The 20,572-nt window shown below is 37.6% G+C and overlaps 2 protein-coding genes and 1 long non-coding RNA gene across 7 annotated transcripts in view; 1 reads left to right on the forward strand and 2 right to left on the reverse strand.

Annotated features, from left to right (window-relative positions):
- Positions 1-2,565, reverse strand: part of LOC129391374 (uncharacterized) — a 40,555-nt gene extending 37,990 nt beyond the window's left edge. The window contains exon 1 of the long non-coding RNA XR_008615368.1: positions 2,432-2,565. This is a non-coding gene — a long non-coding RNA (uncharacterized lncRNA). The remainder of the gene's footprint in view (positions 1-2,431) is intronic.
- An 81-nt stretch (positions 2,566-2,646) lies between these two features.
- The window catches only part of EIF3M (eukaryotic translation initiation factor 3 subunit M), an 87,406-nt gene continuing 69,480 nt past the window's right edge, over positions 2,647-20,572 (forward strand). The window contains exons 1-11 of one of the 5 annotated variants that reach the window (XM_007111129.4): positions 2,647-2,789; positions 5,245-5,377; positions 6,263-6,401; positions 6,686-6,809; positions 6,959-7,053; positions 11,863-11,946; positions 13,314-13,413; positions 14,044-14,125; positions 17,664-17,807; positions 18,822-18,882; positions 19,337-19,530. In XM_007111129.4, the coding sequence (XP_007111191.1) occupies positions 2,748-2,789; positions 5,245-5,377; positions 6,263-6,401; positions 6,686-6,809; positions 6,959-7,053; positions 11,863-11,946; positions 13,314-13,413; positions 14,044-14,125; positions 17,664-17,807; positions 18,822-18,882; positions 19,337-19,457 (1,125 nt within the window). In that variant the 5' untranslated portion in view covers positions 2,647-2,747 and the 3' untranslated portion in view covers positions 19,458-19,530. Of the gene's footprint in view, positions 2,790-5,244; positions 5,378-6,262; positions 6,402-6,685; positions 6,810-6,958; positions 7,054-11,862; positions 11,947-13,313; positions 13,414-14,043; positions 14,126-17,663; positions 17,808-18,821; positions 18,883-19,336; positions 19,531-20,572 lie in introns of those variants that run through there. The other 4 variants (XM_024118528.3, XM_007111130.4, XM_028501676.2 and 1 more) reach the window with 4 other exon arrangements.
- The window catches only part of CCDC73 (coiled-coil domain containing 73), a 100,416-nt gene continuing 99,495 nt past the window's right edge, over positions 19,652-20,572 (reverse strand). The window contains exon 17 of the mRNA XM_007111128.4: positions 19,652-20,147. Coding sequence (XP_007111190.1) covers positions 19,929-20,147 — 219 coding nt within the window. The 3' untranslated portion in view covers positions 19,652-19,928. The remainder of the gene's footprint in view (positions 20,148-20,572) is intronic.

The following is a 20,572-nucleotide window of genomic DNA, read 5'->3' on the forward strand; positions in this document are numbered from 1 at the left end:
GGCACGAACCCATGTCCCCTGCATTGGCAGGCGGACTCTCAACCACTGCGCCACCAGGGAAGCCCTGAGATATTATTTTTAAATGAATATTAGTCCTCCTCATCCAGGCAACGACAATCTATAGTGTTGCCACTTAAGATTAGTTTGTATTTTCTAGAGATTTTTATAAGTGGAATCATACAGTATGTCTGGCTTCTTTCACACAACAAATTATTTTGATTCATCCATATTGTTACAGGTATCGATAGTTCATCCTTTTTTTATTGCACAGCAGTATTCCATTACGTGAATATATAACAATTTGTTTATCCATTCACCTGTGGGTTGTTTTTTTTTTTTGGCTGTGCTGCACAGCTTGCAGGATCTCAGTTCCCCGACCAGGGGACCAGGGATTGAACCCAGGGCCACTGTAGTGAAAGACTGGAATCCTAACCACTAGGCCACCAGGGAATTCCCTTCTTACTGAGTTTTGAAAGTGCTTTATAAAATATTCTGGATACAAGTCCATACCAGATGTGTAATTTGCCAATGTTTTCTCGTAGTCTGTGGCTTGTTTTTTCATTCTCTTAAGTGTCTTTCAGAGAGCAGAAGTTCTTAATTTTGATGAAGTCCAATTTGCCAATTTCTTTTCATTCATGGATCATGTCCTTCAGAAATGTATCTAAAAAATCTTTGGTCACAAACCCAAGGTCACAAAAATTTTCTTCCGTGTTTTGTCCTAAAAGTTTAATTAAGTTTTAGATTTTATATTTAGGTCTAAGATTCATTTTAAGTTCATTTTTCCATATGGTAAAAGTATGGATTCAGTTTCATTTTTCTCAAATATGAATATACAATTGTTTTAGCACCATTTGTTTAAAAGATTAAATGGTCTTTGTATCTTAGGCAAAAATCAATTGACCACGTGGAAGTCTATTTCTGAGCTCTCTTTTGCTTTGATCTAATTGTCTACCTTGATGTCAATATCACACTATCTTGATTACTATTACCATTTTGCATTCCTACCAGCAATTTATCAGAATTCCAGTTGCTCCACATCCTTATTAGGACTTGGTATTGTTTTTTTAATTACCTTTTGTGGTAAGTGTGCAGTGGTATCTTATCATGTTTTTGATTTGCATTAAAACTGGGTTGTTCTCTTTCTTACTATTGAGTTTCCCATCTTGTTTTAAACTTAATTTTCCCTAATTTCCTAAACAATACCCATCTTGGGTGCATATAAAGGCCTCCATGTTTCTTGCTTTTTCAAATAAGAAGCAAGCTTGCAATTACTGCAAGTAGATAGTCTGCCCCAGAATGTTAGAAGGCATTGGCTTGAATTCAGGCCAAACTTTGGAGTCCCCTTGAGTTCCTCTTTCTCTCACACATCTTACCTGATCTGTCAGTAAATCTTATCAGTTTTACCATCGAGAATTCAATCAATTTCTCACCACCACTCCACCATCTTCTCTTGCTCTGTCTCTGTAATAGCTTTCTAACCAGTTTCCCTACTTGGGGCCTTGCTCAACTTCTATCATTTTGCAACACACCTGCCAGAGTGATCCTTTACAAAAAAAGTTGTTTGACCTCCTCACTCCTCTGCTCAAAACCTGTTAGACGCTTGTTAAAGTCAAAACCAAATTTTTTATTATAGCCTACAAGACCATGATCTGGCCATGGCTATCTCATCTCCTATTCCTCTCCTCCTCAAATCCAGCCCACAGGCTTCCTTGCACCTGCCTCGAGTCCTTTCCTTGCTGTCTTCTGTATGAAAAGCTCTCCTGCAGATTTCTCCATTGGTACTTTCCTCATTTCCTTCACTTCTCAATGACATGTGAGCCATTTTCTTTGCTCACTCTATCTAAAATGGCATGCACCCACACTCATACACACACCACCCCTTTCTCTGTTGTTCTACTGGTGCTAATTAACATGTTACATAACTATTGAATAACAGCTAATACATCCAGAGTTCACCATGTTTTAATTGCTTTTTATATTAATTTACTTAATCCTCAGAACAACACCATGAGTTAAGTACTTGATCTAATTTTTCCAGAGGAAGCTGGAACGCAGCGTTTAAGCAACTGCCCCAAATCACACATCCATCAAATGGTGCAGCAGGGATTCCACCCCAAGAAATTCGATTCTGGAGTCTGTGCTGTAAAACACTACGCCATTCAGGGCTGCGTTTCTAATTACTTTGTACTGTTTGTGTTCTGTGTGCCCCCAATGGAATGTAAGCTGCAGGTGGGGGAGCTTATTTTGAAAACTACTGCTATCCCCAGGGTAGAGAGCACTGCCTGCTTGCTAGCTAGTCCCTCAATAAAGGCTAAAATGTGCGTTAAATTATAACTCGAAAAAAAATCGCCCCAAAATTTCAAAAGGGTAGGTAGCCTCCGTGAGGCACAAGCGGGGCGATAATTCGGAACACACACCACACCCCACCTACCGGAGTTAGAGGAGACGAGAAACCACGCAGGAAGGTAGCTCCTTGGTCTCGTTCCGCCTCCGCCTCCGCCTCCGCCTCCGCCTCCGCCTCCGCCTCCGCCTCCGCCTCCGCCTCCGCCCCCGCGCCTTCGCCCCGCCCCGGCCAGAGCGCGCGCTGCGATTGGTCTCCGTGTCTTCGCCCGTCCTGGTGACCCCGCCCCGCAAGACCCGCGCAGGCTGACCCGGAAGCGGTTGTGAGGCGCCGGCGCGCAACCCAGCTCCTTTTTCCGGTTGGCGTGGTTTGCGAGCCGAGTGTTCTAAGTGCTCCGGCCTTCGCCATGAGTGTCCCGGCGTTCATCGACATCAGCGAGGAAGATCAGGTGTGCTCCCGGACGGCGGATTCCGCCAGGGTGGGGTGTAGGGGAGGCTCAGGAGTGTGAGGGGCCGAGTCGGGCCGAGCCAGGGCCGGGCGAGCGGGACGCCGCCCCGCGTAGCCCGCGCGGGAGCCGAGAGCCGCTGTTCAGTCCTCCACACCCCGGAGTGGGGAGGCCGCGAGGCAGGGGCGCGCGTTCCTGGAGGCCTGGGGTTGCCCGCCGGCCAGCACTTCCAGTGCTGGGCCCGAGGGTTGACGGCCAACTTCCTGGTCGGCGTGGGGACTCTTCCAGCCTGGAGTCACTCACTGCTGTCTGTCGACACGGTACTTTTTGACTCATTGCGAAGGGTGTCTGCTTCCGTCCTTCAAATGCAGCCACATCCGGAGTGGGAGGTGGCGAATCTTTAGATGGCGTAAGCAGTTCAGGGAAAAATAATTTGGTACTAAAGATCAAAATGGCTTTATTATTATGTGACCACAAGGGCACAGGTGACGCCTATTTTATACGTAGGCCGTATTTTATATTCTTACTTGAGCAAGAGTGAGAGTTCTGTAACCTAAACGCATAACGTCAATTCCACTCTCATACTTTGAGGCATACACTTGGTGAACAATCTTAATATTTTTAAATTTTCGTTTTGGGGTTTGCTCTTTGGTTTGCATGGCTCTTGCTTCTCATTTTCCCCATAACAAGAGTTAAACTTTAGTTGGTGGGAGTTAAACTAAACTTGAAATGACTTTCTCTAATTTTGCAGAACTGAAAACTATTCTGTGAAGTCGTTAAGGGTTGTCATTTTGTATTTTTCTGCTACTCCACTAACGTGGAAATTTTGGTTTCTATAGAAGAGAAAATATCAATACTAGTGTAAGATAACTTTTAGAATTGCAGATGTGATTTTTTTTTTCCCCCTTGGTAGAAATGCAGACCTTCAGTCCTGAAGAGCAAAGTAAGAAGGGGAAAGAAAAATGGGGGAACAAAAGGCTAGGGAACGAGTTGAGCATAATTAGGAAAGAAGATGTGGAAGGAAAAAAAAAGCCTATCTGAGTAGGAATGGAATCACATCAGCAATTGGCTATTAGGTGACTGAAAAAAAGTGTTTTTTTTTTCTAACATAGAAGAGGGTTTGTAGATGGAGGAAGTTCTTGTCATTGATTATGTTAGTTTTAAAGTGTCATTTCTAGTTAGGTTATGCTAATGTTCTTGTTTCACACTGACCATTCCTTTTGGGTAAATAGGTGACTGCTTTGGGAGTTAAACTTTGGTCATATTCTCTGATTAGAGTTAAGTGGCGTTCAGAGTCCTTGTTTCCTTTTCTTTGCTTTTACCACTCCATAACCATAACCACCTGTGGCCAGTAAGGATGACAGATGAAAACAATAAACTGTTGATTGAATAGTTTGCTTTGTGGGTACAAAGCAGAAACTGAACAGATGCCTTTGGGGGGTAGGGGGGACCATACCATACCATGTTTCCTTCATAAAGAAATATGCAGTGATATTTTTGTGCACTCTGATATGGTGAGGTTTGTTTTATGAAATCTTGTTTATGATACCAACTCATGTGAAGTCACTGTGTTATTTGAAAGGATAGCACCATCAGAGCAACAGCTTTAATACACTTAGGTGGCCAGACATATTTGTGGGTTTAGAAATGTGATGCCTACATATTTACTAATGGTATCCCTACATCTCCATTTCAGTTCTTCATTTTATTATCTTAAACACTGTTTGCATTCATGTGTGGTTGCCATAAATACCAAGTCCTCAGAAGAACACGTTGTTAAATATATATGCGTTAGAGTAGAAAACTACCTGGATGTAGTACTGTAGTTATGTTTTTATAGGTCCAAAAGTGCTTTCTGATCCAGGTATGCATTTTAAAAGAGTAATTACATCGTAGATGCAATTTGATAGAAACATTTTATTCAAGGTGACATTCAAAGGTGTCACCTTTTTATCTTTGCGTCTCCCACAGCGCTTATCTTAGATAGGTCCGCAAACATTTAATTAACAAATGATTACTCTCTTGCCAGGGTAATGTCTGTAACTTTTTGAAGTACTGTGTTATGTAGACCTGAGAGCAATAAAACTTCTTTAAAAGAAATCAGATCAGTTCTTCCCTTCCCCCACTCCCCCCCCCAAAAAAAAAGCTTTGTGTTATAGTAGAAAGGTTTTTGCTGTATACTGGAAGTCCAGCAGGATATATAGGTGATATGAGAGAAATTTGACAATGATCACTGTGGGTCATAGTGGGTCTGTGTAGCCACTTGTTGAGGAAAACCTGTGGTGCTGTGATGGTGGATGAGCTGGGGGAAAGGCACTTTAACATAATTTAAAGTTATCATTAAGTGCTGTGTTTACATTTTATTTTTTTAGAAATACATCAGAATAGTTTGAGATCTTGTGTTTTGTGATTCATAGTTCGTTTTATAGATATATAGCAACCCTATTTGATTCAACAGGCTGCTGAGCTTCGAGCTTATTTGAAATCTAAAGGAGCTGAAATATCAGAAGAGAACTCAGAAGGTGGACTTCATGTAGATTTAGCTCAAATTATTGAAGCCTGTGATGTATGTCTGAAGGAAGATGATAAAGGTTTGTCTTTAATTTTTTGTAGTATTATTTACTAATCATAGAGCACCTACTTTTAAAACTTTCATGTGAATTATATTTGTTTTGTTTTAGACCTTAGAACTTTTAAGCACTGTTGTTTTTAATCTTATCTTTGCACACACTTTCAGTTTATTCTCATCTGTTATACTCATGAAATAAGCCTATTTTGATAAAACATCTTTTTTACATGTTTTTTGAGAATTATTGCACACGGTGAATACTGGTAATTTCAGAATGAACTGAAGGAAAAAAATGAGTCTCTTCGTAAGGTTTAATTAATATAAGATGGAATACAATTTCAGGTAATCTAAAAGCCGATTTAATTATTTGGCTGATTCCCTATTTATTGAGATAAAATGGGAAATTTTGAAAATTGGGAGTCCTAAAATCTCTAGGATTTTAGGTTTGAGATTAAACTTGGTGTACGATTAGTATCTTGTTAGTAAGGTTTGATTAGTATCTTGTTAGTAAGGTTTGAGATTAAACTTGGTGTACGATTAGTATCTTGTTAGTAAAAATTGAAACTGTAAACTACATAGACATGTAAATCAGTCTTCTGTTTTACTGGTTGAAAACCAAATCTTGGGTAGTAACTTCCTCCTTCTTCAATAAAATGTGTGAGTTGCTTTTTGAATGATAACTATACAACGGAGCTGGTTTAGTTTGAATTCATTTGTACTATGTTTTTTAGTATAATGCACACTATTGAAGGAAAAGTGTTCTTTAGAACTGCTTTACAGTAGCCAGAGTACCTTTTAAGTGTTTTATGTTTAATGGTCTTTGGTGTATTAAAACACTGGAAATACATGTTTAACCAGATACATTAAATATTATAGTATCACTGTTGTGTCATCCATACATATGTAGATGTTGAAAGTGTGATGAACAGTGTGGTATCCCTCCTGTTGATCCTGGAACCAGATAAGCAAGAAGCTCTGATTGAAAGCCTGTGTGAGAAACTGGTCAAATTTCGGGAAGGTGAACGCCCATCTCTGAGACTGCAGTTGTAAGTTAAGAACTGGAAGAGGCTCAGTTTTTCAAGGGGCTCTTCATGTTACTGTCATTTAATGGTTAAAAGCAAGAATTCTAGAACTTGACTGTCACCTGTGACTTTTATTGGTGGTGTGTCTTTGGACAAGTCACTTAACTCTCCTGTGCACCATTTCCCTCCTTGTAATGTGACGTTCTTAATAGTATCCCTTTCAAGTTTGTTGTCAGAGCATATAACCTCAATTTAGTCACCGTAGTTACTGATCTCCAGCATTGTTTTATTATTTGTTTGTTAACCAGGCTAAGCAACCTTTTCCATGGGATGGATAAGAATACTCCTGTAAGATATACAGTATATTGCAGCCTCATTAAAGTGGCAGCATCTTGTGGGGCCATCCAGTATATTCCAACTGAGCTGGATCAAGTGAGTTACCATGTGAAATACGTGTTCTGCTTATAAGAAGTAGTTTTATAGCTCAAATAAGAAGCAAATATGTCTTCTAAATGTTATCTTTTAAATTGTGAAAATACGTTCACTGTCACTAAATTTTCTCCTTTTTGTCAATCTCGTAGGTTAGAAAATGGATTTCTGACTGGAACCTCACCACTGAGAAAAAACACACCCTTTTAAGGCTACTTTATGAGGCACTTGTGGATTGTAAGAAAAGGTATTCAGAATTAATGTACTGACTTAAAACATAATGGCAATATAAGTAGTTGAGACTTTCTTAAGGACAGGTAGGATAAGTGATTTTGCTCTACTTTGTTCTCTAAGGAGTTGCTATAAATCTCCTTCTGTAAATTTCACCTACTAAATTAAAGATAACTGCAAAGTTTAAAATAGTCTTTCCCATCTTTAAACTTTTTAAAAAGCAAAACTTGCTTTTGTTCTAAATGGTACAACTGTTAATCCCAAAGCTGTGTGTAACATTAGACTAAGTTATTTAATGGTGCTTTGATGTCTTAGTACAGGGTAGTGCTATCACTTTTGTTTAATGGTGGTGAGGGTCTATCAGTCAGAGTGTCCCATAGTCAAAGTCTCTTAATATAAACAGTGCCCCTGAGATGAAACTTTGCAATAGACTGTACTAAATGGTACTTAATTGTGCTTTTGCAAGGTCTTGAGTTTCTAAGGCTTGTATTCAGCTCAGCAAACTTCATGCCCAAAATATTTATTCTTCATCCAGTTTATGGATGCTACCAAATGATATATTTGGCCCAGTTTTTAGAATTAGGGTTGAAGGATAATCCTACCATTTTGACCTGGCTTTTCAATTTCTCTTTTCACATAGTGGTTAAAAACTTTTAGGAAAAGTAATCAGTCTTCAGTTTAGTTTTACTGCACAATTTTTATAATTGCTTTCAGTCTAGGGTTTTTAATATATTAGAGATGATCAATAAGATTAATGTTTCTGTCATGTTAAAGTAATGTAAAGTTTTTGCAGATCATTTACATTTAACAATACAAGAGGAAATTATATTTTTGTTGTGAAAATTGCAGCGTTTTATTATAAAAGAAGTTAAGCAGGGAATCTTGCATTAATAGCCTGTTTCATTTTGTATCAGTGGCTACTGTCTGTTACATGCTAGCACACTTGTGGCAGCATTCTAGCCAGTTGTCAGTAACTGTTAAGAGTAGGTAGTTTTATATTGGATAGTCTCAAATGGGGAGGGCATATTTTAGAAAGAATCCATATTTTAATGTATGCTATAAATGTGCAGGCTATGGAATAAAACTACTGGGATTTCAAACCTTGGCTCTCCTACTTGTATATGACCCTAAATAAATCCCTCAGTTTCCAACTTCAGAGTGGAAATAATAGTAGTACTTACCTCATATGGTTGTTGAAAAGATTAAATAAGCTAATGTACACATGAAGTTCTTAAAATAGTGGTTTCATTATTGAGAAAGCACTCAGTAAATATTGGATATTTTGTTCTTATCATTATCCTTTTCATTTTTTCAAGCTCATCTTTAAAAAGTTAGTCTTTTTTCTGGTACAGTAATTTAAAATGATGAGTGTTACTGTTTCCCTTTGAATGTCTAGTGCTTATCAGAGATGATGACTACTCATTGGATGATTTCTCTAATTGCTGTTTAGTAGATCCTCAGTCTTTTCTGTGTAAAAAGGAAATAACTAAGGTAATGGTCTAAAGAATTAGGAAGCTAATTCTCAGAGAAATTGAGATAAGACATCATTACCCATCTTGTGCTCTCCTAGACATACCCTAATGTTAACATATTAGGAAATATCTGCAGCATTTGTCACAGGTGATCACCCTTTCCTTCTTGAAACACTTCCTTCAGTTGGCTTTTGGGGCACCTGTCTAGATTCTTTGTTTCATTCACACCTCATTTGTGGCTCCCTCCCTTCTTCGAATCTGCTCAATTTTTACCTCATCAGAAAGGCCTTCTCTGGCTATCTGTAAAAAATAACAGTATTCCCCTACCCTCGCATTGCTCTTTTCCCCTTATCCCTATTTTATTATCGGCCCCACTACACTTATTACTAACTGACATACTATATTTTCATGTTCATTATCTGTCAGTCCCCTCTAGAATGTAAGTTTCTCAAGGGCAGGAACTTTTTGTTCATTACTAGAACAGTGTCTGACACGAGTAGGTACTTAGTATGTAAGTGCTAAATGAATATTTCTGAAAAATGAACATGTTGCAAAAGCAGTGGATGTAAGAAGCAGTGACTTAAGGCAGTATGAAGTGGTGGTTTATGGAACTAGAGTGTATGCCCTTCCCAGAGGCATTCAACCCAGGCTTCTCTTCTGAGCTTCAGACCCTTATGTCCAACTGCTTTCTACCTGGTTCTACTTAGATGTGGCCCTTAGTTGTTTCAAACTCAGTGTGACCAAAATGATTTATCATTTTCTCCCTCTAAATTAGTTTGTTTTCCTAAGCAAGACATGTTGAAGTGGTTTTCTGTTTATTCTCTCTACAATGGTTTTGTGAAACAAATTTCAGCCTGTCATTCTTTAGGTTTACATTTTCTTTAGCATACAGTACAGAATTCTTAGTTTGGCATATAAGTCCTTTCTGACATGGGCTCCTGTTTATTGCAGTAGCATGGGCTTGGTGAATGTAGTAATAATCCTCTTGGCCATTTTTGTATGGTGCAGTGACAAACCACAAAAACTTTGTTTTCTTTATATGGATATTCCCTCCTTCCATTCCTCTCCCCCTCTCTCCCTCTTTCTCACATACACACAACCCTATACCCTTCCTCTTGGTATATCATACCCTAGACGTAGTGAACCTGTATCAGCTGCAAAAGCACCGTGCTCTTTCCCAGTCTGGACCGGAGGCTGGTACCTGTTTTTATATGGCCTACAAGCTAAGAATGGTATTTACATTTTTAAGTGGTTGACAAAAAAAATCAAAAGAAGGAAGATATTTCTTGAATTGTGACCATTATATGAAATGCAAATTTCAGTGTCCATAAAATTTTATTGGAATGCACCCATACTTATCATTTATCATCTATGGCTGCTTTTGCCTAGATTTGAGTAGTTGCAGCAGAAACCAGGTGGCCTGCAAAGCCTAAAATAATTATTGCCTGCTGCTTCATGGAAAGTTTGCCTATGCTTGGTCTAGAACTACACTCAACTCCTTTTCTCTGCCTGAAATGCTCCTCCCATATTTACAGCACCCTCTACTTTTATCATACTTCACACGCTTGGTTAAAAGGTTTATGAGGTTTTAGGCTCAGTGAAGGCTAGGAACCTTGTCTGTCAACCATTGTATTCCCAACCTGTTGGTAGTGATGGGTCCTGAGTCGATGAATGCTACCTACACTTAAGGAACTAGGGAAGGATGGTTATTCAAATTTCTGTCATGCTGCTGATTTAAATTTTAAGATTTGGTTTTTGTCTAGTACACAGAAAATGGTCGTTTTTTGTTGTTGTTTGGTTTTTCGTTGGTTTGTTTGTTTCTGCTTCTAAATAGAATTCTGAGAGTTGCCTTGCCCTCTTAGTAAGAATGCTTACATTTATGGGTGCCCCCTTCATGATTTTGTTTATATTGGTGGTTGATGAGTGCAAATTGTGTAGTATCTTCTGAGTCCTCATTATATGTCAGATATTGTGCACTTTAAATGGACCATTTTATCTGACCTTTGTGAATTCAGGTTTCTTTAACTGATAAGATGTATTAGACTGAAGTATACTATGGTTGCTAAAACTGGAAAGTGTGCCTGTGCTTGCAGTGTGGCACAAGATAATAATTTAATTGAATCCTGGCTTTGTGGGGAAGTTTTAGAATATCATTTAAGTTTTTAAAATAAATGGTATAGCTCTTACTGATTTTACCCAGGTTGAATCCAGATGTGGGGGGGAAAGAAGGGCTTTTAGAAAATGAAAAAAGGGGGTGGGGAACTGTTTCTCCTATTTAGCAAACTTAAGCTTTCTGTAACTGGCTGAAGATTCATCAGTTTAAAGGAAGAAATAAAGGGTGAAGATAAACATTTACAAAGAGTTCAGATTGAAAGAATGCATTTAATTATTTTGTACTTTTCACTGCAGTTAAAATTGATCATTACATAATTCTAAGGATGATTCAGTTGGAAGGATATCATTAGGGGAGTTACTTAAATATCTGGTGTTGGCTCAACTTCAGCTGTACTATTCTAACAGTTTCTCGGGCACAAAACCTTTTTATCACCTAGGGCTTTTTAAAAAAAAATAAGTTAATTTATTTATTTATTTTTCGCTGCGTTGGGTCTTCGTTGCTGCACGCGGACTTTCTCTAGTTGTGGTGAACGGGGGCTCCTCTTCGTTGTGGTGCGCAGACTTCTCGTTGCAGTGGCTTCTCATTGCAGAGCACAGGCTCTACGTGCGCAGGCTTCAGTAGTTGTGGCACGCTGGCTCAGTAGTTGTGGCTCGCAGGTTCAGTAGTTGTGGCTCATGGGCTCAGTAGTTGTGGCACACGGGCTTAGTTGCTCCGTGGCATGTGGGATCTTCCCGGACCAGGGCTCGAACCCGTGTCCCCTGCATTGGCAGGCAGATTCTTAACCACTGTACCACCAGGGAAGTCCCTCACCTAGGGCTTTTATACCTGGTCTTCTCTCTGCCTGGAAACTCATCCAGCCCCCACCTTCTATCTCTAGTACGTTTCATGGCCAATTATTTTACATCCTTTAGATCTCAGCTTACATGTCATTTCCTCAGACTTTCCTTGCTCATTCTATATGAAGTAGCCTCTTCTTTCCTGTCTCTGCTCTTGTTACTCTGTTACATCAGCATTTATTTCCTTTATGGCACTTACTTGTTAGTTGTTATTTTTCCCTAGTTGTCTCTCTTTCCTCCTAGAAGGAAAGTTCCATGACTTTTTCCATAGTGGAGAACTGTGTCTCTGGGTCACCATTGTATGTATCATCAACACAGTACCTGGCACTTAGTAAATATTTTTGAATGAATGGATAGCGGTAATGATACTGTGAAATTCCTAAAGCTGTATTTCTTTTTAGTGATGCTGCATCAAAAGTCATGGTGGAATTGCTAGGAAGTTACACGGAGGACAATGCTTCCCAGGCTCGAGTTGATGCCCACAGGTAACGTTAAACACAGTGTTCCAGTGATGACTGTCAGCAGGGTAGAGGTGAGCTACACCGTTCAGTCATATAGCTGAAGTCATGGTTGCATCTACCAGTGACCCAAAGCCATTTGATACCATGTGCGCCATGAGGATTCTAATGTAGATATCAAAATTCAAGTTTTGGTATTGAAAGAAACCAAAGAATGCATGTGAAATAGCCACACGGTGTTTGCTGTTTGAGGTATTGCTGCAGTGGGGGTTCCAACCTGAGTAGTAGAACCTAATCTTGGGTTGATTTTTACCTTAATGTTAAGGTACGTAGATGGGGAAAGGCTGGTGGCTTTCTGTAAAAATTAGCCCATTGCTAATGGGAATAACTGCTTCAAACAGTCCTAGATCTATTTAGTAGCAATAAGAATAGAGTCAGTTTTTTAAATCTATGAAATGGAAATTATGATAACTTCTTTATAGGGTTATTCCATCGTTGATAAAATGGGCATGATAATACTATATGTCTCTCAGGGTGCTGTGAGGATGAAATGAAGCAATACATGTTAAAGCACTTACCTTAGTGTCTGGCATAAATAGTAAAATACTGCTGCTGTTTTTTTTGTTTTGTTTTGTTTTGTTTTGCGGTACGCAGGCCTCACTGCTGTGGCCTCTCCCGTTGCGGAGCACAGGCTCCGGACGCACAGGCCCAGCGGCCATGGCTCACGGGCCCAGCCGCTCCGCGGCATGTGGGATCTTCCCAGACCGGGGCGCGAACCCGCGTCCCCCGCATTGGCAGGCAGACTCCCAACCACTGCGCCACCAAGGAAGCCCTACTGCTGCTGTTTTATTCTTTGATTACTTTGGTGGTGCTTTCTCTCCAGCTGTGTTTTTGTCTACGAGTAACTTTTTAAAATTTTATTTATTTAATTTTATTTTTGGCCACGTCGGGTCTTATTTGTGGCACGTGGGATCTTTGTTGCCGCATGTGGGATCTTTCGTTGTGACACATGGGCTTCTCTCTAGTTGTGGCGTGTGGGCTCTGTAGTTTGCGGCACACGGGCTCTCTAGTTGAGGGCACAGGCTTAGTTGCCCCATAGCATGTGGGATCTTAGTTCCCCAACCAGGGATCAAACCCACAGCCCCTGCATTGGAGGTTGGATTCTTAACCACTGGACCACCAAGGGAAGTCCCTCTACGAGTAATTTTATTAAAATGGACATCACTGATAGATTTATTGGCCTATTTTAAGCCCAGTTTTGTAGCTTTTTTAATGCAGTGTATATTGAACTCATAGATATTTTACTTAATTGAATATATTTTGCAGTCTGCAAAGGCAGTGAAAAGTACCTGAATTTCAAGACTCTGAGCTTGGGTTTTTGTTTTCTCTTTAAGGTGTATTGTGCGAGCATTGAAAGACCCAAATGCATTTCTTTTTGACCATCTTCTTACTTTAAAACCAGTCAAGTTTTTGGAAGGCGAGCTTATTCATGATGTAAGTAGTTTATCCTTAATGTTAAAAATATTTTCTCCTAAATCTAACATACTGAACCGTAACTGTACTTCTTTGTATTAATGAACATGACTCTTAGAGAAATCTAGAAAGAGAAGAACTATATTCATTTTTGTATCAGGAACAGACTGAAATTTAGGACTAGAATTTAGCTTTTCTCCAGCCACCAAACACATGCCTCCTGTTCTTCCTCCCTTTCCTTCATCTCACTTGCCTGGCCATTATGAACTTAGAGAATACCAATTTCTTCTTAGTATATAGTGTCAGCTATCCCCAATTAGAAAGATAAATCTGATATTTAAAAAACAGATGAATGTACTTTTCAAGTGCAATTATAAATACATTTTGGATTATTTCTGTTTGTACTGTGTCATTTCCACCATCTTTTGGGGTAGATCGTTTCGAGGACACTGTATTTACTGATTCTTTCATCTAAGTGAGTTTTAATGAAAGCAAATTTAGATGGTAATTTGATCAAACAGATTGAAATTTCTGCTTGAAGGAAATGTGGAGTCTTGTTGCTGGGAGTCAATGTCTTAGAAGTATCTTGAGTATAAATCTTAATTCTATATTGAATATTGTATCTCTGTCTTTTTGTGTTTATCTGTATAGCTTTTAACCATTTTTGTGAGTGCTAAATTGGCATCATATGTCAAGTTTTATCAGAATAATAAAGACTTCATTGATTCACTTGGTAAGTTGTGGGGATTTTTCTTTGGAGGGGTAGAGAGAGAGAGATAGAAATGAAAGATCCAGCAAATATGATCATGGCCTTATGTGTAGGTTACCCTAACCAGTGGTGTAAAAGATCTTATTCCTTAGATGCTCGGTGATTTACATTTTTGGTACTTCTTTTAAAAAGCCACAGTCACATTTGTAGCAAATAGCTTTTTTCCTTCTAATATAGTCTTTTATACTTGGTTCTCCCCCTCCCCCCATTAACAAATTATAGAAGTGTATATATATACTGTGTTGCAAGCTCATCTACGTGAAGCTAAAGATGGAGTTAGAAATGGAGTTGTGATTTTGTGTGATAGGAGAAATTTTCCTAACTACAATTTGTTGAAGACAGCATAGTAAGTTTAAGGTTTATGATTTTTATCTTGGAGTTTTCTTTTTAGACCAACAGAGTTCAGTAAATGTTGCCGAATTGAATCTTATCCTCATTGAGCAAACCGCATAGTATATATTCAGTATTTTCCTTCTGGAGCATGTTTTTATCATGCTAAAATTAAAAAGGGAAAACTTAGAAAATCTGTAGTTGAACAGGTTTAAATTGTTCTAAAACTACCCATTTTTTGAGAGTGAAGTCAACTGAAGCTAAGGTGCTTTGTTTTTCTACTGGGCAATAATCAGAACACATTAGAGGCTAGTTATATTTTCTATATTAAAATTGAATTTAGTTTTCCTGGTTGGCTGAAGTGTAGATAAAGAATACATTTATAATCTACTTTGATTATACTATTAGTCCTCAATTTGGTAATCATTAATCCCTGTCACCTGTAAATTTTGTGCAGCCATTGGAATTGGGAAGATTGAATTATTCTGAACATAATAAGGCGTTTGAAATACACCAAGATAAATAGATGCAAGTGTGTTTGTGTTGAATGCTTTGCCAGGTGCACTAGACCCAGAAAACCACATTCTGTCCCAGTTAATTTGTTTCGTGGCATGAAGCTATGTGATGGAATGTTAATGTCAGCAACCTCTTTATTTACGCACCAAAGAAAAAGGAGTAGTAATTAACACTTTGACACTCCCCCATTGATGTGTAATTGACTGTTTCAAAGGAGCACTGGTTCATAAGCTATTGCATGCATTAAAATTACGTTTTCTATATTCCAGCATTTTAAGACAGGGGTCAGTGACAATGCAGAAATTGCTCAGTGATGCACATTTTTTTTATTACTGCATTAAGGTTTTGACATATTAGTAATGAATAAATGTTTCCATAAAATTAGATTTTTTTATAACTTTAAAATTGAAATATGACACAGAACACTGTGACTTCCTCTTTGAAGGTAATATTCTACTTTCATGAAACAAAGCACAGCTTCCTACAAGTCTAAACTCAGACTTCACTAGCTTAATAGTTTGATTTTGAGAACAAGAGTCCTAAAGGCTTTAAGTTTGGTTCTTTGTCTTACTTTAAACAACAGTTTGAAATGTTTTTAAATGCAGGTTTCTATGTGTTAGATCATGGTTTTACATAATTCATTCTAGAAACAATCTTCATTCCTCTAAGTTTTTTGATTTATGGTAAGCTTGTCACTGCACAGGGCTTAGCAATAAAACAAATCTAATTTCAAGAGTATTTTAAATTATATATTAAAAATTTTAGGAGTTTCTATCATTTTATCATATTAAAAGAGGACTAAATATGTCCATTGAACTGGTAATGTTAAGGAATTTTCTTATATTGCCAAATATTGAGAAAAATCTTTAGTATTCTCTGTGATAGAAAAAACATAATAGAATTTCTGTGCAAACCAGAAATCAGATTCCCTATTTTGCCTTTTGTTTCTCGCAGTCTGTGCAAATTAGCAACCATTTATTGGAAATTTGTTCGTGAAAGATGTTTCCGGGACAACATCTTACTAAATGTTTATTTTTGGTTTTTAGATGTTTTAAACATTTATTACAGCTGAAAGTCTGGTTACAAATGTCTAGGTTCCACAGGTGGCATCAGTTTATCTCAGAACACTTTATTAACACTGACAACTTGGGCCAACAGTAGCACTATCTTGTGTCAACTGAATTGCCCTAACATGTCCACATGTAATCTGGTGTTATCCAGTTGCTACCTTCTTGCTTCGGAAAGTTAATCAGCATCTAATTTGCATTTGTTAATTAGGGTTAATGTGCACTAATTGATTTTTTGATGCTTGTAGATTTCCATTAAACCTGGTTAGCAATACTTACTTGGGTACCTCATTCATTTGAGTTATGGTGATCATGTTTTTGTTGAATCCGTGCCAAACAGAAAGCCTGCATCATAATTACAGCTAATTAACAGACAATTATGTCCTATATTAACGGGCTTCCCTAGTCTTCTGCTAATATTCTGAATGTTATAAATTTCAAATTTATTTATGGAGTGCTTAGAACTTTTTTTAACAGTACAAACTTGAGGCTCTTAATTACTAGAGGGTACGTGATTGGTCATTTGCTGAGTTTACAGAAGTTGAAAGTTTAGAGAAAAGGAACATGTTAAGTATTTCTAAATTAACTTTAGAAACTTGTTTTTATAATTAAGAAATAGCATCAAATCAAGTATGTTTGTGTGTTATAATTCAGCTTCTATTTAGGAATAGGTAATTTGGATATTCAGGATTTGTAGGTATTTGTATTTCTAGTTATTTATTTTATAAATGAACTTATTTTCTAGGCCTAGTACAGCCACCTTGTTACTAATAAGTAAATCACTTAATCTCTTTACTCCTCAGTTTTATTGTTTTTTTAAAGTGAATGGATCGGGACTAGGTAATTCATTGTTCCTTTAAGGTTTAACAATTGTTTGTGATCGGAATAATTGTAGCAGAATGTTTTATTAGAAATTAGAAGGCAAAATTTGATTATTTGTACAGTTTTTCTACTTTTGCCTTAAAAAGAACAGGTATCACTGTTAATTTTATTTAGTACTAATCATTTTAAACCTATAAATGTTAAATACACTTTTGCAGTTTTGATTTTTAAGTATTAAGTCCAAAGTGGCCTAGAGGGAAATGGAATATTTTCATAACTGAATGTATATTAAAATATTTTAAAACTCCATGTTTGCCAGTAACACGGACACAGAACAAACAGTAAGTAGATAAGGAATCTTGTGTTTAAATGGAGAGCTATTAGTAAAAGTAAGTTTAATTTAATTAAATAAGAATGTTCTTACGAAATGTACTTTGTATACTTTATCTCCTAAAATACATAAATATTTAAAATTTAAAATGTATAAAACTTAGGGCCTAAAAATACCATTTTATAGCTTATTCTTTGAATCTATCACCTGTGGCACTCACTGAAGCAATAAATGTAGTTATAGAAAAATAATTTTAAATGCTTCATAATTTAATTATGGGGTTAGTTTATGGTTTGTAAATATAAGAAGCTTTGTGAAAATTACTCTGTGTAAGTACCCAAACACAGTGACTTCCATGATTTTACATAAGAGTTGTAATCATGCAGGACTGTAATTAGTATGGATACTCATCTGGCGTCACTACTGTGTTACTCAGGCCTACTACATGAACAGAATATGGCAAAAATGAGACTACTTACTTTTATGGGAATGGCAGTGGAAAATAAAGAGATTTCTTTTGACACAATGCAACAAGAACTTCAGATTGGAGCTGATGATGTTGAAGCGTTTGTTATTGATGGTAAAGCAATTGGAACATTTTCATTTTTTCCTAGAATTTCTCTTCCTACCCCATGAAACATAAGATTTTTAATCTTGAAACTGAGTTTAGTAGATTAGCAGATTATTATCTGTAGCAGAGTGAAATATAAAATTGCTATGTGGTTTTTGGTGTGTGTCTATTCCTTGAAGTCATGTAGAACAAAGGCCTTCAGGCAGTATATCATAGTGGTTAAGAACCTAGATTTTAGTATTAGACCTGTGTTTGAGACTAGGTCGTCCTCTGTGAAACAGAAAAGTAGGAATTAATTTGTGGTTGTGAGGGTTAAATGAATTAATGCAGGTGTAAAGCACTCAGCTCAGTGCCTGGCACATAGTAAATGATCTGCAAATATTAACCATTACCAATTTTTTATGATTGGCCTAGAAATAGCACCTTCTTCCTCAATAATTACATTATAAAGTGGTTTAACTGTTAATTAGGATTTTTAAGGTTAATAACATGTATTATAATATCTTAAGAAACTAGCCCCGTCGTCCCCCACCCCCATGTGATTTCAGAGAACAGCAGAATTCTTTTTTTTTTTTTTTGCGGTACGCGGGCTTCTCACCGTTGTGGCCCCTCCCATCGCGGAGCACAGGCTCCGGACGCACAGGCCCAGCGGCCATGGCTCACTGGCCCAGCCGCTCCTCGGCACGCGGGATCCTCCCGGACCGGGGCACGAACCCGTGTCCCCCACATCGGCAGGCGGACTCCCAACCACTGCGCCACCAGGGAAGCCCCAGCAGAATTCTTAATGAAAACCGTATGTGATATTTAATATAGATAGGCACAGCAACCAGAGGACAAATTCATGGCCTTCCTTTTGGTTGCATCACATTGCTGGGCTTGTTAAATTCAAAGAGCCAGTTTGTAAAATAATGTTGGAAAACTGTAAAGTTTTATTATGGCTTACTTGGTCACAGTTTCATACCTTAGGCTGTTTTCCTTGGGAATATTCCATATAACATGTCATGTAAAACATCTTTTTTCCAGCAGTAAGAACTAAAATGGTCTACTGCAAAATTGATCAAACCCAGAGAAAAGTAGTTGTCAGGTAAGACACTTAATACTTTGCAGCAGCATTTTGTAGAACAATTTATTCTGTTTCACTTAAATGTTTAGAGAACCAAGGTGGTGTTAGCAGTTGACTGTAGTTATTAAATAGTTGCTATTTATCATAATTTTATTAAAGTTCAGACTGAATGTGATTAGCTTATTTAATGAAAGAGTCCTATTTTCCAGCACATTTCATTTAATGGCTCAGTACTGGCTAGAATATTAATGACTTCCGTGTCTGGTTTATGTAGTTCAGGAAAATAGATGGTTTAGGATCAGTATGGCAAATAAAGGTTTTTTAAAAAATAATCTTCTTATCATTCTTACAACTCTACATTATGTCTTCTATGTATATTTAACCTTGCTTTTAACTAGATACAAGTGTGTAATATTGTAAAAAACAAAATACCAGATAAAAGGTGAAGTAATAACTTTGTTTTTAATTTTTCCAGTCATAGCACACATCGGACATTTGGAAAACAACAATGGCAACAACTCTATGACACACTTAATGCCTGGAAACAAAACTTGAACAAAGTGAAAAACAGCCTTTTGAGTCTTTCAGATACCTGAATTTTTATGCTATATAATTTTGTTCTTTTTGGAAAATCTAAATCATAGTAAAACATTATAGCCTGAAGTCTGACTACAGTCTGGATAGTTATTGTCTCAAATTTAAAAGAAATCACAATCTTCAGAGCATACAAAGTAATAAATTACAAAGGGTCACTATGTCTGTTTTGAATAACACATAAGTTGTATTCTGTAAGGAAGGGTTTTGGAGTGTGCAGCAAGAGCTTTGATGAAAGACTATATGGAGGAAAGAAATTTAATTAAGGGAAACTGAATGCTAACATCAAACCTTGCTATCTTAAATGAAGCATTTACTGAGAGAAAACATTAATAGTAACACAATTTCATCACAGAAAAAGTTGGAAAACTGACTACAGCTATAAAGTTTTAGATGTAACAGTCGTGTTCTAGTCTAAACCACATCAATATTTCAATTAAGTCAGTTCACCACTGAAAGCATTTATCAACATTTTAATCAGTTTTTCCTACCATGTCTTCTGTTTTTCTTTTTTTAGGTTGGTTGTCATTTTCGGAGCTTAGAAACTTTTCAATTTCATTTATTTGATTTGTTACCAAGCTCTGCCAGTCATCTTCACCAGTAGAAGACACAACCAAACCAGTAGTGGTTTTAATCTTGATTGCCTGAAAATGGCTTTGTGGCAGGGTTGATTTCAGAGGCTTTGTTTTCACCTAGGAAATAACCAAACTTGTTTTACCACTGAAATTTTTACCCATTTTCTAAACAGTCATCAAGTTTCAAGAAAATCTTTAAGCCTCTGCAATTATGAGTATGTGATAAAAGCCACCGTTTTCTTGGCTAATTTTCAAAACTACCTTAGTAATTTTGGCACCAAAAAACTATAAAATGTGAATCTGTAGGCTTATGTAGTGGCTCTTCGAGATCCCTAATGTATTCCAGGAATACCACAAACGTTTCCTTAAAGGTCTTAAGCTTACACTGAAAGAAAACATATTTAAAACAATGCAGGGGCTTCCCTGGTGGCGCAGTGGTTGCGCGTCCGCCTGCCGATGCAGGGGAACTGGGTTCGCGCCCCGGTCTGGGAGGATCCCGCGTGCCGCGGAGCGGCTGGGCCTGTGAGCCATGGCCGCTGAGC

Source organism: Physeter macrocephalus, chromosome 16 (genome assembly GCF_002837175.3).
Source record: "Physeter macrocephalus isolate SW-GA chromosome 16, ASM283717v5, whole genome shotgun sequence".
NCBI classification, from domain to species: Eukaryota; Metazoa; Chordata; class Mammalia; order Artiodactyla; family Physeteridae; genus Physeter; species Physeter macrocephalus.